Here is a 15,874-nt window from a genome sequence, read left to right as displayed (position 1 = left end):
AACACACATACTTCATATATTTTAAAAATATTTTCATCACATTTGTTATTCTACAGTAAATTAATGACATTACAGCAAAAAAAACAGTATCAAATTTAAGCTATCATTAATTTAAACAAAATCTTAATTTGGAAGCTTTTTCATTTTTAAATGACAAAATATTCACAAGATGAAACATTACAATATTGTATTAAATTTAGATTTTAAAATTATCTTTGGTATTATTTAAACAATTCTGTATTTAAATTATTTTAAGTTTTATAAGTAAAGTGGGCTGAGATTTGTGTCAATGGCATGAAAGCATGAGCAAGATAAACCAAAAGTAAGGACTGTGCCGTTACTTTGCTGATTCAGGGCCACTGGGAATGATATTTGAAATGTCCCCTCTGAAACTGATTTCAAATTTAAGAAGGAAGGTGAGAGACTATTTGATTTCATGAGACTAACATTAAAGGTATTACAACGTGAACAGTTCAAGAAATCCATATTTCTTTTAGCGTTTAGAAGTCTGCTCTTTTAGTTTTTATTAAATTATAGTTTTGTTTCATAATTAATCACAGACATATCTAGCATAATTAGGATGTAAAAAAAATAATTATAATTGTGTAAACAAATAGTTTAGAAAACATGACTTTTTAAAGCTACTGAATTTAGCCAATAATTATATTGTACACATTCTCTAACAAAATTTAATAGCTAAAAGGGCCTACTATAAATGCAGTTACAAGAATTTAAATAGGTCTTAAGTACTTACCAAGAATATATTTTTAGCAATTTAAACCACAATTAACTACAGGTTCAAAATTTATAAATTGCTAATAATTATTAAGCCGTAGCTTTTTAATTTCATTATTAGATCAAGACTAACATTAGACAAAAGTAAAAGTATGTTACTTCCTAATTTTGAAAAGTGTAAAAACAATAAGTTCAATGAGAATATGAAAGTAATGTATAGAAATAAATAGTGAGGTCATCAAGTTTAAAAACAAGCTAAAATTTTAATGTAAATGCCAACAAACTATTAGGAAGAAAAGCAGACACTGTGAAACTAATGTGTTGGTTGTTGCTGTTTTACAACCAGAGTTTTTTCCCTTTGTATTCTTCTCTTGAGCTTTGAGCTCAGTTTCTTTCACTTTTTTAGCATCATCTCGAACTTTTTGTTCAACTTCCTCATCAGAATAAGGTTCGTGGCTCTGTGGGCTATCGGGGTTAAGAGTATTGATCTTGTCAAGATCATTTGTAGAATGATCTTTTTCTTCAGTGTCTGGTACGTTGACATTGTACGGGGGTATTTCATTGTTGTGGCCAGACAAGTCGCTGGTGATGTGTTTTGTGTCTCCATGGTGATGGCCAGTTTCGTTGGGGTGGATTTCATTGCTGGCTAGATGTGAGAAATGGCTGCCTGTTTGCTCTGTGCTTTCGACGTCGTTTTCATTCGTGATTTCATTTTCAAGGCTTTGAGGTGTGTATATGTCAACAGTATCCGTGACTTCGGAAGACTCTGTAGGGTACGTGTCAGTATCAATTGGTTGAGTTGTATGGGGGTCGCTGGCATGTTCGTTTTCATTGGCGTCTACATGTGACGTAGAGTCAGTGACAGATGGTTGTGTCACATGTACATCACTGACATGTACATTGTCATTGGTGGTGGGGGGCACTGTTACCGTAGCAGTACTGTGGTGCTCTCGTAGAAGTCTCTCGTCTTCAGCCTCCGCTAACTCCAGCATTGTTTCAAACAACGAACCTCGTTTAAACTCATAGAACAATTTATCATTGATGTGAATTCTAACCATCGTGAAACGGTTGCTCTCCAAACTTAAAAACTCCACAGTTTTCTCATCCTTCCATTCCTCCGTGTTAAGCAGAGCGCCAGTTGCCAAAAATTTCATTCTGCTTTCAGAGCCATCAGGTATCAATTCACCAATTAAATTCTGTCCAATCTTCAACCTTAAAATTTTACTGCTGGTATATTCAACAACAGCATTTCCTACAATACCATGGCCATAGGTGCCAATATAATTTTCAACTGGGGCTAAATACTGGATTATTCTAGTTTGTAAAGGAGCAGCGTCATCACCTTCAGGGTCAATTTCAGGATCTGCGTCTTTATTTGGACAGAGCTGGGTTTTGTTGATCCAAGGGGTTTTCCTTAGAACAATGTCTGAGATGTAATACATGATGCTGTCAAGAGCATACTGGGATTGATCGGTTCCTGGTCCATTCACTGCAATAAAGATGCCAGATTTTTGTTCAGGGAACAGCCAAATCTGGGAGTTGTAGGCATACAAACTGCCGCTGAACTTAAACCTTTTAAAACCTGAAATAAAATAAATTTTATTAAAAAAAATTAAATAAATAAGGTGATAAGTAAGGCGATTATTTCATCAAAGCACAATCAGTGTAAATGTTATATTTTTTTTATTTTAACAAATAGGCCTATTTATAGATTATTTATCCATTTATAAAAATTATTTAAAAACACTGTTTTTTTCTAGTAGTTCAACATTGTGAGACATGAAGTATAGACTTAATATATGTAACGCATCTTGTTAGTCAATTCATTTTTAATACAATTTTAGACATCACTTTATAATGTCATTATGAGTCTGCCGAGACAACAATTAATATTACTTAATTTGAAAGTCTAGGTCTAGTTCAGATTGAGCTTTTCTTAAATATTTTGAATAATTACTTTTTAATTAATTAGATCTCTAGTAATTACTACGTTTTCTAGAATTTAATATTTTGAACACTTTATTTGAATTTTGAGAATCGACCACTTATATAAAATGACCATTTTATTTACTTCAGCAAAACGTTTTTGAAGAAGCGCCACACCCTTACATTTTCGAATTGAAACATAAACCTAAACCTAACTTATGAATATAAAACTCTGCTCACCGTTGTATGTAGACACGTACCACCCCATGCCATAACCTTCCGCCACTTCAGAATCGTGAGACACAGAAGATTCCTGGTGTCCTTCAGGAACAGCAACCCACGTTTGAAAAGCGTCTTTGATGAGTTGATTTATTTCTGGGTCGTCTCCCTTGTCATTTAAAACGTGGATGAGATGCCTGAGCCATTTGACAATATCGCCAGCTGAAACCATCAGAGACCCAACACTTTCGAATGGGTGGAGGCTGAAAGGCAGAATCATTTCATTTTGATGCCTTGGATGTAATTATTACACACATTTAGTCACCAACAGAGTTAGTTTAATTGTAAAAATGTGAAGTTTTGGTCGCAAAATGTAATGAGATTTCTGAGGCGACAAAAGCTTTTGTTTTTATCAATAAAGCTGAAGGAAATTCTTGCTTATTTTCTTGTTATTAGTACACTGAAAACTGTTATGTGTTTTTAAATGCTACTAATATATATATGTATATATATATATATATATATATATATATATATATATATATATATATATATATATATATATATATATATATATATATATATCCCATAAATTAATATATAGGCCTTTATATATATATATATATATATATATATATATATATATATATATATATATATATATATATATATATATATATATATATATCTTGAAAACTACGGCAATAGATAATAGAGAAACTGGCACAGTTAAATCCGTTGTTTTTCCCCTCTGAGATCTAGTGGCTGAGGTGTAAACACCTACGTGCCGTCGTTTCTCTTAGTTTATTCCTTACTGCTGGGCTATTCCACCCAGCATACATCAGGGCTGATGTGGTCGTTAAGATTAGCGCCTCGCCCAGGAGCTGAGTTCGTCACGTGACATATTCGATCTATTTTAATTTGCGTCTAATGAATGGACCACACTCGCTTAGGTACGTTATGCGACTTGTCCACAGGAGCTGAGTTTCGGAAAATTAAACTTTCTTTAGCCTGCTTTGGTCTGATTGTTTAAAATCTTAATCGTTATTTTTTGTATGTGTTAGTTGGAAATCGGTTTTTATAAAAAAGAAAAAAGGGGGTCACACAAGTATGCAGGTCAAAGCAATAAAAAAACTTGTACACAGTTATAAAGATGAATCTTCAACTCTCCCACCCATCAAACAGCCATATTTTGTACACAAAACATCCATATCTTAATGAAACTTCAGATAAAAACTGCATGCGAAGAGTGTTCGTTATTTATTTTTTAATAAACGCTGATGTTATTTCAGGAATTCAGTCTTTAATTTCAAACAAAGGTTTTTTTTGTCTTGATGAAATGCTCATGTCGTCTGCTCGTCCCCCTGGTGGTAAAGTCATTTGCCGTCTGCTATTTATCGCCGCATCAAATGTTAGACTGCATCAAATGTTGCGTTTGTTCCATGGCTTTTGGGGTTTGGTTTTTGAATTTGATGCAGACAGCCAGGAATTTATGATCGTAACATGGAAAACTAGGCCAACGCTCATACGAAAAAAAAAAGTTAAAAAAAAAATTAAGTTTAGCGTTGAAAACTTCAACTTTTTGTACCCAACACCCGGTTTACATTCTAGTATCGTGGATTTGTACGCTAAGCAAACATATGGATGTGGTGAATGAAGAAAGAACTTAGAAGTAAACATAGACCCACACAATATTCAAGTCCATTCATTTTATCACGTAGCTTAGATTTGCTTTTATCCGTAGCGTTTCACCTTCTTTTTAATCGCGATTTTTAAGATTCCCTGTGACCGGAATTACCCACTTATTCAGTGAGCTGAAATGGCCAACGATAACATTTTAACAACGGTTTCTTTGGAGTTGATTTATGAGTTGAAGTATCGCTATTTGCGAATCTAGGCAAACAAATATTTAGGCCTATATGAATAACTATTTTTATGTAATTAATTTGTAATTATGAAGTTAACTCTAAAATAAAATTAAGGAGGATGCCGAAATGGAGGAGGGAATTAAGAACAGCTAAAAAGAGTGACAAGATATCGTGGGGAGTGGAATGCTTTGACAGAGGTCCTATGGTCGTATGGTCCAAAAGGAACGAAATAGAAAAAAAATGAAGACGATACCTATTAAAAGAACCTAAAATAAACATTGTTATTTTATTTCGTAGACATTTGACCGACTTTTACAAGTTGGTGTTGTTCGTATCCAAGTTCTCTGAAGGGGCAATAAATATCAAGAATCGCAGTTGAAGATGTTCTACGTCTGCTCAAGTAGTCAACATTCCTGAGATCACGCGAGATCCGAGATCTCTCGAGATCTGAGTCAGCAAGATGATGTTTGACGAGAGAGAAATTGGACATCAAATCGTCCGCCATCTTTGTTTAAAGTCACGATCGTTTGTGCCAGAATGCCTCACAGTCAACATTTTAAGGGACGTAACTCTAAACGGCAAGGATTGCGGGGCCTGCTAATCTCCAACGCACATATCACTTTTATCTGAACAAATATTCGTCTTTCACAAGTCAAAGAAATCGAGGATTTTTCTCCCACAAACCTAGACTTGGTGTTTAAAACTTGAAAAGAGATTTTAAAATGTGTGATTTGACACTTCGGCACCAACTGCAAGGATATCAACGAATAAAACGTCATGCAGCTTGTTGGATGGTGTAACGTTTACCTATCTATCAGCCAGATAGAAGGAGAACGTCCCCGGATTCTTTTTTCGGGGTTATATGCAAATGCCTTACAGCCTAAATGGATGAACACTAACACAATGACACACTAGGGCTCGAATTCGATGTCTAGGGAAGACTAGTGATACTATTGAAATTAACACTCATCCAATCTGCATACAACCTTTAATAAGCGAACACAGTTGTGGCAGAACACCAGGTTAAACTAGATAAAATATTTAATGTATAAAATATCAAAACCCAACTTACAAAATGTAAGAAAAAACACTATCACAGATTTCTACACTGTCTAAAAATAGCCACAGGCCACACAACACTGCTATAGCTTCAAGAATTACTTGGCGACAAGTAATATTATACTAGAAGACTAAATCAACTTAAGAAAGCATAGCACACACAGGACTTAAGTTCTCTCACGTTCAAATGGTCAGAATCTGTTGCCGGACAATATGGACGGCAATGGTCTTAATAGACTGTTTGATCAAGGTAGACGGCCTGATCAAGGTAAACTGCCACGTGTGGCGAGTGTGCGGGGCAGTTAAAGACTTCTGCCACAGGGGAGGTCATCCTCAACTCATGTAGCCATTGGTTGGGAGGGTCATATGATCAGAATCATTCAATCAGATCTTAATGGAAAATTTCTACGTCTTAGACACCTTAATAAGACAGTGGAAAAACCCCAGGAGTTACACAATCATTCCATATAAGGTATTATACAATGTCAAAATAAAAATGGAACCTGACTCGACCTAAGTAGGTCACAGATGGACTTGACTGTATTGGTATATTGGCATTGTTAAAAGCTTCAAGCAAAGTTTAGAAAGCTTTAATCTGTGTGCTGGGTTAGAAAACAGGATCAAGGGCTCGGAGTTTCGATGTGCATATGAAGTAGATAAATACACTTGGTACATAATAATCAGCACTTTTATATAGAAAAGATTTTACACCTGATTTACCGTAGGTTGGGTATATTGAATCGGAACGTGTACTTTCTGCGCGGCTTGCTAAATATTTTTAGATGGGAGAAAATAACATGGAGGTTGTGTATAGAGGGATTAAATAACTTAGTTAAATGTAAATCTGATATACAATCACCATCGCATTGACGAGTATACATTGTACCATCATGTCACATCCAATGACCATCATAGATTGTTCAATCGTATCTATCACATCCAGTGACCATCTTACATTGACCAATCATGACCGATGACCTATCCAATGACCATCGCAGATTGTTCTACCAAACCCCACCCTACCCCACCCTACCCCACCATGCCCCACCCTACCCCACACTACCCCTCCATACCCCACCCTACCCCTCCATACCCCACACTACCCCACCCTACTCCACCATGCCCCACCCTACCCCACCATACCCCACCCAACAGCACAGAGACACACGACCACCATTAACTACAACTGTCAACAGACGGGACTAATTACTTCTGTCTGAGACCGCAGATTTCACTTGGAAACCTTAACTGATACACTAAGATTTAACCCTAACCAGCCTTTGAGGGTAAGTGGCTATAAAGATAACCTAATCCACAACAGCTGCAGTGTTTAAATTATGCAATAACGGCCGCGTTACGTCATGAAGGCGTACATTATTGTAGCCAATCGTATACATCTTTATATCTGACGGGGATGGAGGAGCTGTGATAGGTTTTTATAAATCTTCGCTCAACTGAAATTAGGCCAAGATGATACATCAACTATAAATAAGTCGGATCAGGGCTATGGTGAAAGTAAGCAGAGAAGGTAAGTTGTGAATGATACAAATATGAAAATAAATGATACTTATGTCATTTATTTAGTCTATCTAATGATACTTGTGTGATAGTTTATAATGGCAAATGCTACTTGTGTGATTGCCTGTAGTGTCAAATGCTACTTGTGTGATACTCTATTATGTCAAGTGCTACTTGTGTGATAGTCTGTCAAATGATAGTTGTGTGATAGCCTATAGTGCCAAATGATACTTGGCTGATAGTCCGTCAAATGATACGTGTGTGATTGTCTATGAAATGCTACTTGTGTGATAGTCTATAGTGTAGTAGCCAGAGCAAGGTGTGGACTCTAATCAGAATGTGCCATACAGGTTTAAAACAATATATTTTTCACCCAGGTTCGACAACCCCTTCCACCATCCCCCCCTCCCCCTCAGCCTCACCTCTGGCTGTTCCCAGGCGAAACCAACGCACCACATACGGCATTTTATTCTGTGCGTGATGTATAAGACACAGACAATTTGTTTAGAAACTCAAGAACCAAATATGAGGTCAATATTTATTTGTTGGCACCAAGCGTGCAGCACCGAGGTTATCTCCCATGTTGCCTCAAAGAATAGCAGGGGAGATCATTCTTTTTGGTGGCGCCGTAATTAAATTTCCCAGGACACATCTGGCACTGGGACAGGAAGTTGAGCGATGTCACGTGCAGGGTTTGATCTTGGACTACGGGGAATTCCGGGAAGTTCCGGTTACATAACTGGCGTGACGTCAGCTGACCCGAGCGATGGCGGCGCACTCGTGACGTCATCGCTTGACCTTTCCCACTTCTAAAAAGACATCCACTGACTTATGGAATCACGAGACACCGTTTGTTGTTTTTAGTTTACTAGAGTTAAATTAGACCCAGGTGTAGCCAGCTAAAAGACCGAGTCAGCGTCTTTTGGTTGCATGGGGTCACCGGAAACCATGCCAGAAATTCAAACTTCATCTCAACATAACAAGCGCCAGCAGTTATTTTAGGCATCATTTCGCCCCCCCCCCCAACCTCCCAAGAGGACTTATACTTCCTCACTACCCCCCGGACGAAAAAGAAAAAAAATATATGTTATATCCATATATACTTTAACCAGTGTCCATCCGCCACCCCCTCCCCCAGTCCGCCACTAACATTTGTTGACCTTGGTAACCACTAACCAGTATCCACATTGTAACTACCGGTTACCAGGATAAACAGCTGTATAGCTACATCACTGGATATAAGCGTCACATTTAGCCATTCATAGAACTTAAGTTAATGCTGATTGATTACACGAATGAGAGCATTGGAGGTCTTATTCTTACAAGTCTGTGTAAATGGCGCTTATAAGCATAGGACGTTGTATGCATTTGTTGGTGTTTTCACTCGCTCAGTATCTGCTCAGTGGCGCATCCAGATAATAAACGGATATGTTAGATTGGCGAAACTTAATGACGCATTAAACGAGTTTTAATGGACAAAACGTGATGACGTCATACCGAACGATGCGATGACGTCAGGATCGAGCAGTAGCGTAGCGAGGGGGGTGGACGGGGGGTGGACGGGGGGGGGAGGTGACATACGTCCCCGGGCGCCGACCTTAGGGGGCGCCAAAATGGGTTGGAAAAATAAATTGAAAGGTTGAGGGGGTGCAAATCGAAAGTTTGACGGGGGGTGAGGGGGGTGAGGGTGCAAATCGAAATCTTGAGGGGGGGGGTGCAACTCGAAAGTTTGAGGGGGAGGGGGTGTAAATCGAAATCTTGAGGGGGTGCATATCGAAAAAAGGGCCGCTACGCCTCTGAGATCGAGAGAACGAACTAAAGTCTGACGGACAGAATGACATCACTTACTTAAACAGCGTCCTGTTCTGGACCTCAAACTCTGCGTGTCGGGTGGGGTCGAACCTGTAGGGTAGGGCGGCGTCGATGTGACCCATGCCCTCGGGGGAGAACGAGCCGTTCATGTTCTGTATGTCCAGCACGTGCACCTTGACAAGGTCGTTCCATGACCTTCCCGACATCCTCTCGGCCAGGTAGCTGACGATGGTGTACATGTAGTTGCTGTAGTGGTTCGTACCTCGGAACTCGTCCTCTTGGGGGAGAAACCGGGACCGCCTGTGGGAGGAAAAAATATACGGTTGGAGCTGATTGGTTAGACACTTCACGTGATAGTTAAGTTTTGGTTAATGGTTAGGTTTTGGTTGTTTAATGTTTTGGTTTACTTATGGTTGAAGGGGAGGGGGGGGGGGGGATGATCATGTGTAGCTTTTATAGTTCAGTTACAGTTTTGGTTTAAATTAAATTAAGCTGTCTTTTCCCATTAGTGCCAAGACGCATGGGGCAGGTGAAGTAGATTTAATCTATTTTAATGGCTTCTGATTATAAAAGAATAGCAGCGTCAGCATTGTACCCAGCCGCCTTAATTTTCTCTAACCTGAGTAAGGTACCCATCAGAGCTTGGTAGGCTCAGAATCTTTCGGATTAGCAGTGGTGCGTTTTCTCATCCGATCACCCACTCCTTAAGCTGTGAGATACCCTGTGATACCATTCACATAATGAATGATCACTCATACACCCCAGCTGGCCGGAAACAACCACTATCAACCAACGGAATTCTCCTGAGGAATTTTTCCGTGATCGATTTCAAAGGCAACTTCAGCTCCGTTTGTCTCTCGTCCAGATTACGGCGGGATCAAACGTCTGCCGGGCCAGGTGCCAGTTTGGTTGTGGTCTCGGCAGAAATCTTTACTTCGTCTGGCATCTTGGGGCACTTACCTGCCGCGACATATCGATCACGTGGGACAAAGGCTGGAACAGGTGAGTGGGCGGGGCTTACATTGACGGAGTCATGAACTCACGCGCTTCGGGGTCAATGATAAATGATAAACAAAGTACTGACTATATAGACACAAACACGCTCATACACACACGTATATATATATATATATATATATATATATATATATATATATATATATATATATATATATATAGATATATATATGCATATGCATATGCATATGTATATGTATATGTATATGTATATGTATATGCATATGCATATGCATATGCATATGCATATGCATATGTATATGTATATGTATATGTATATGTATATGTATATGTATATGTATATGTATATGTATATGTATATGTATATGTATATGTATATGTATATGTATATGTATATGTATATGTATATGTATATGTATATGTATATGTATATGTATATGTATATGTATATGTATATGTATATGTATATGTATATGTATATGTGTATGTGTATGTGTATGTGTATGTGTATGTGTATGTGTATGTGTATGTGTATGTGTATGTGTATGTGTATGTGTATGTGTATGTGTATGTGTATGTGTATGTGTATGTGTATGTGTATGTGTATGTGTATGTGTATGTGTATGTGTATGTGTATGTGTATGTGTATGTGTATGTGTATGTGTATGTGTATGTGTATGTGTATGTGTATGTGTATGTGTATGTGTATGTGTATGTGTATGTGTATGTGTATGTGTATGTGTATGTGTATGTGTATGTGTATGTGTATGTGTATGTGTATGTGTATGTGTATGTGTATGTGTATGTGTATGTGTATGTGTATGTGTATGTGTATGTGTATGTGTATGTGTATGTGTATGTGTATGTGTATGTATATGTATATGTATATGTATATGTATATGTATATGTATATGTATATGTATATGTATATGTATATGTATATGTATATGTATATGTATATGTATATGTATATGTATATGTATATGTATATGTATATGTATATGTATATGTATATGTATATGTATATGTATATGTATATGTATATGTATATGTATATGTATATGTATATGTATATGTATATGTATATGTATATGTATATGTATATGTATATGTATATGTATATGTATATGTATATGTATATGTATATGTATATGTATATGTATATGTATATGTATATGTATATGTATATGTATATGTATATGTATATGTATATGTATATGTATATGTATATGTATATGTATATGTATATGTATATGTATATGTATATGTATATGTATATGTATATGTATATGTATATGTATATGTATATGTATATGTATATGTATATGTATATGTATATGTATATGTATATGTATATGTATATGTATATGTATATGTATATGTATATGTATATGTATATGTATATGTATATGTATATGTATATGTATATGTATATGTATATGTATATGTATATGTATATGTATATGTATATGTATATGTATATGTATATGTATATGTATATGTATATGTATATGTATATGTATATGTATATGTATATGTATATGTATATGTATATGTATATGTATATGTATATGTATATGTATATTATATATGTATATTATATATATATATATATATATATATATATATATATATATATATATATATATATATATATATATATATATATATATATATATATATATATATATATATATATATATATATATATATATATATATATATATATATATATATTTCTTTATCATTAGTAAATACACATGTATGTGTGAGTGTTCTAACTAATGATAAATCTATTCAAAAGTTAAAAACTGTTTTTAAATGACCATTCCAACACCTCACCTTAACACCCCCTACCCCCACCCAACCCCCAGGAGTTCTTGCAATGAGTAGCAGACAACAGCTGTGGTTATTTGTCTACTCACCAATCTAAAGTGCTGGACACAGACCAGCTAGTCTATGGTAAACACAGGTACTGTAGAGCTCATTTGGATTCTAAATCTTACCCCCCCCCCCCCCCCCGCACACACACTCCAGCCAACCTATGGTTTTAGAGGTAATCGGGATCATAAACCATGACCCCCCCCCACCCTGCAGACAAAATGTTGCTGACTACTTTAAGCTATAAAGTTAAAGAATAGAGTGCATGGGTTTTTTAACATAGGTCATGGAGTGTTTGTATGAGTTTATGTATGGGTTTATATATGAAATTACGTATGAGTATATGTATGAGTATGTGTGAGTTTATGTATAAGGTTATGTATGAGGTTATGTATGAGGTTATGTATGAGTTTATGTATGAGTTTATGTATGAGTTTATGTACGAGTTCAAATCCACTTCACTTGTATGTGAACTCAGGATCTATTTGAGGTCAGTGCCATCTTGTAGTGCCACACATTTGTGCAGACGTTAATTTATGTTAATTAAGTAATTTATGCTGCGTCCGCTCCCATGGCCTTTTTAATTATAAACTAATTATGTTTATATCATCGTTAAGGCATTTTAAAGACGAAATGGATAGAATGGACTAGATGTGTTTATTTTATTTTAAGAACATGTTGTTTTCTTTTTACAGTTCTCTGTTTTATTGTCCAGAAAACGGTAATAATAGCATATACCACACCAGATACCATCGCAGATACCCCAGCAGATACCTCTGCAGATACCCCAGCAGATATTCCAGCAGATAGCTCACCATACCCCAAGAGAGACCCCCTCGAGAAACCCCTCAAGAGACCCCACCACAGATCCCACCAGACCCCACCAGATATCCCACCAGATACCCCACCAGATATCCCACCAGATATCCCACCAGATATCCCACCAGATACCCCACCAGACACCACCAGAACCATATATCACACCAGACCCCACCAGATATCCCACCAGACCCCACCAGATATCCCACCAGATATCCCACCAGACCCCACCAGATATCCCACCAGACCCCACCAGATATCCCACCAGACCCCACCAGATATCCCACCAGACCCCACCAGATATCCCACCAGATCCCACCAGATATCCCACCAGACCCCACCAGATATCCCACCAGACCCCACCAGATATCCCACCAGACCCCACCAGATATCCCACCAGACCCCACCAGATATCCCACCAGACCCCACCAGATATCCCACCAGACCCCACCAGATATCCCACCAGACCCCACCAGATATCCCACCAGACCCAACCAGATATCCCACCAGACCCCACCAGATATCCCACCAGACCCCACCAGATATCCCACCAGACCCCACCAGATATCCCACCAGATATCCCACCAGACCCCACCAGATATCCCACCAGACCCCACCAGATATCCCACCAGACCCCACCAGATATCCCACCAGACCCCACCAGATATCCCACCAGACCCCACCAGATATCCCACCAGATCCCACCAGATATCCCACCAGACCCCACCAGATATCCCACCAGACCCCACCAGATATCCCACCAGACCCCACCAGATATCCCACCAGACCCCACCAGATATCCCACCAGACCCCACCAGATATCCCACCAGACCCCACCAGATATCCCACCAGACCCCACCAGATATCCCACCAGACCCAACCAGATATCCCACCAGACCCCACCAGATATCCCACCAGACCCCACCAGATATCCCACCAGACCCCACCAGATATCCCACCAGATATCCCACCAGACCCCACCAGATATCCCACCAGACCCCACCAGATATCCCACCAGACCCCACCAGATATCCCACCAGACCCCACCAGATATCCCACCAGATATCCCACCAGACCCCACCAGATATCCCACCAGACCCCACCAGATATCCCACCAGACCCCACCAGATATCCCATCAGATACCCCAGCAGGGACCCAACCAGATACCCCACGTGATACCCGTCTAGTTACCTGACCAGCTCCTCCCGTGCCACACCCAGCGGCAGCCCCGTCATGGTGCTCATGTCGGCCGCGCTGGGCCCAGATTTGTAGATGAGCATCTCCCTCAAGGTCAGGTTAGACCAGGGTGGGGTCACATCAAGGTCAAGGTAGGACCGAAGTATTTCACTCAGTGTGCTGTCCCAGTGGAATCTGTAAGTTGAGAAATGTAAGGAGGAATTACATTTTGAAATGTAAGGAGGAATTACATTTTGAAATGTAAGGAGGAATTACATTTTGAAATGTAAGGAGGAATTACATTTTAAAATGTAAGGAGGAATTACATTTTAAAATGTAAGGAGGAATTACATTTTGAAATGTAAGGAGGAATTATATTTTGAAATGTAAGGAGGAATTACATTTTAAAATGTAAGGATGAATTACATTTTAAAATGTAAGGAGGAATTACATTTTAAAATTTAAGGAGGAATTACATTTTGAAATGTAAGGAGGAATTACATTTTGAAATGTAAGGAGGAATTACATTTTAAAATGTAAGGATGAATTACATTTAAAATGTAAGGATGAATTACATTTTAAAATATAAGGAGGAATTACATTTTAAAATGTAAGGATGAATTCCATTTTAAAATGTAAGGAGGAATTACATTTTAAAATGTAAGGATGTATTACATTTAGAAATATAAGGATGGATTACATTTTAAAATGTAAGGAGGAATTACATTTTGAAATGTAAGCAGGAATTACATTTTGAAATGGAAGGATGAATTACATATTAAAATGTTAGGATGAATTACATATTAAAATGTAAGGATGAATTACATTTTAAAATTTTTGGTGTACTTTTCTGAATGGATATTTATTTATTTATCGAACAAATTACAACGTTAAGTAAATAATAAAACGCATTTACAATTATGTTATGTTTACAAGATAAATATATATTTACATTAAATACTTGTACAATGGGTGCGACCTTGTTTAATGGGGTATGTTTTTAACAAGTAAGTAAGGAGTAAAATATCTGTTTACTAGAGTAAACTATTTGTTTACTTCTTTGAATGTTTCTCAAATTCAACATGATGAAACTTTTTTTTATCAAAGCAATTCATTGCCACTATCAACGCTTTAGACCTTCTAATTGGGCACTATCGTTCGCGCATGCGCACTGATGGGATACTTCCTGAAATTTAGTGCCGCTTGATAGGTGGGTGAGCCGTGTGCGGGGGAGGGGGGGGGGGAGGTGAGATTGGGGGAGGGCAACGTGCGCACCGTCAAGTTTATCTTTCGGATTTTCCCGTTCTCAAAGTTTGCTGAACGTGAAGGAGACAGAGGATCTGATCATGACGTTTCTGGTGGAGCTATTTTTAGATTTGGGCCGTATTGTCTGGAGGTATGAACGAGATCTCTGGCCCCGATGGAAAAAAAAACGGGTGGGAGGGGAGGTGAAGGGGGGTATGGAAAAGGTGAAGAGGCAATACATTGTAGTCTGGAACTTATTCATAAAGCTCTGCGACTTCTGGTGTAGCCGGTGTTAGGGCAAGATTTCATCCTGTGATATTAGTTCCGCTAGTACGCTGTAATGTTCTAGAGGTCGCATCACAAATACTAAAAGGTAAATAGTAACATTTATCGTACACGCAACGTGCTGTAATGTAAGGAAAGGTTCGCTGACAAAGCTTTACATATCGGTGTGAAACAATTGAATTTTAGCAGTAGATTAACGTGTAACAATTGAAATCTTAAAGAGTAGAAACAGGAGCCGAAATTTATGAAAGAGTCGAAACGCGGAGACACAGGTTTGATTAAAGATGGATAGATGTTTGACTTTTAATGAAAACACCGGCGTTCAATAGTTGAGTAGTACAATGTGACACGA

At 37.9% G+C, this 15,874-nt stretch overlaps 1 protein-coding gene across 1 annotated transcript; it reads right to left on the bottom strand.

Annotated features, from left to right (window-relative positions):
• Positions 1–905: 905 nt before the first annotated feature.
• On the bottom strand, positions 906–15,107 carry LOC131938878 (uncharacterized). The gene is made up of 5 exons (XM_059297104.1): positions 15,049–15,107; positions 14,008–14,187; positions 9,174–9,437; positions 2,902–3,143; positions 906–2,317 (listed from the first exon to the last, which is right to left on the bottom strand). Exons 1-5 carry the CDS (start codon positions 15,105–15,107, stop codon positions 999–1,001), a joined length of 2,064 nt encoding a protein of 687 aa, XP_059153087.1. The 3' UTR covers positions 906–998.
• Positions 15,108–15,874: the final 767 nt, after the last annotated feature.

Source organism: Physella acuta, unplaced genomic scaffold (assembly GCF_028476545.2).
Source record: "Physella acuta isolate Inbredline_101_S28 unplaced genomic scaffold, ASM2847654v3 ptg000017l, whole genome shotgun sequence".
In the NCBI taxonomy this organism is placed as follows: Eukaryota; Metazoa; Mollusca; class Gastropoda; family Physidae; genus Physella; species Physella acuta.
This window is presented reverse-complemented; position numbering and strand designations above follow the sequence as displayed.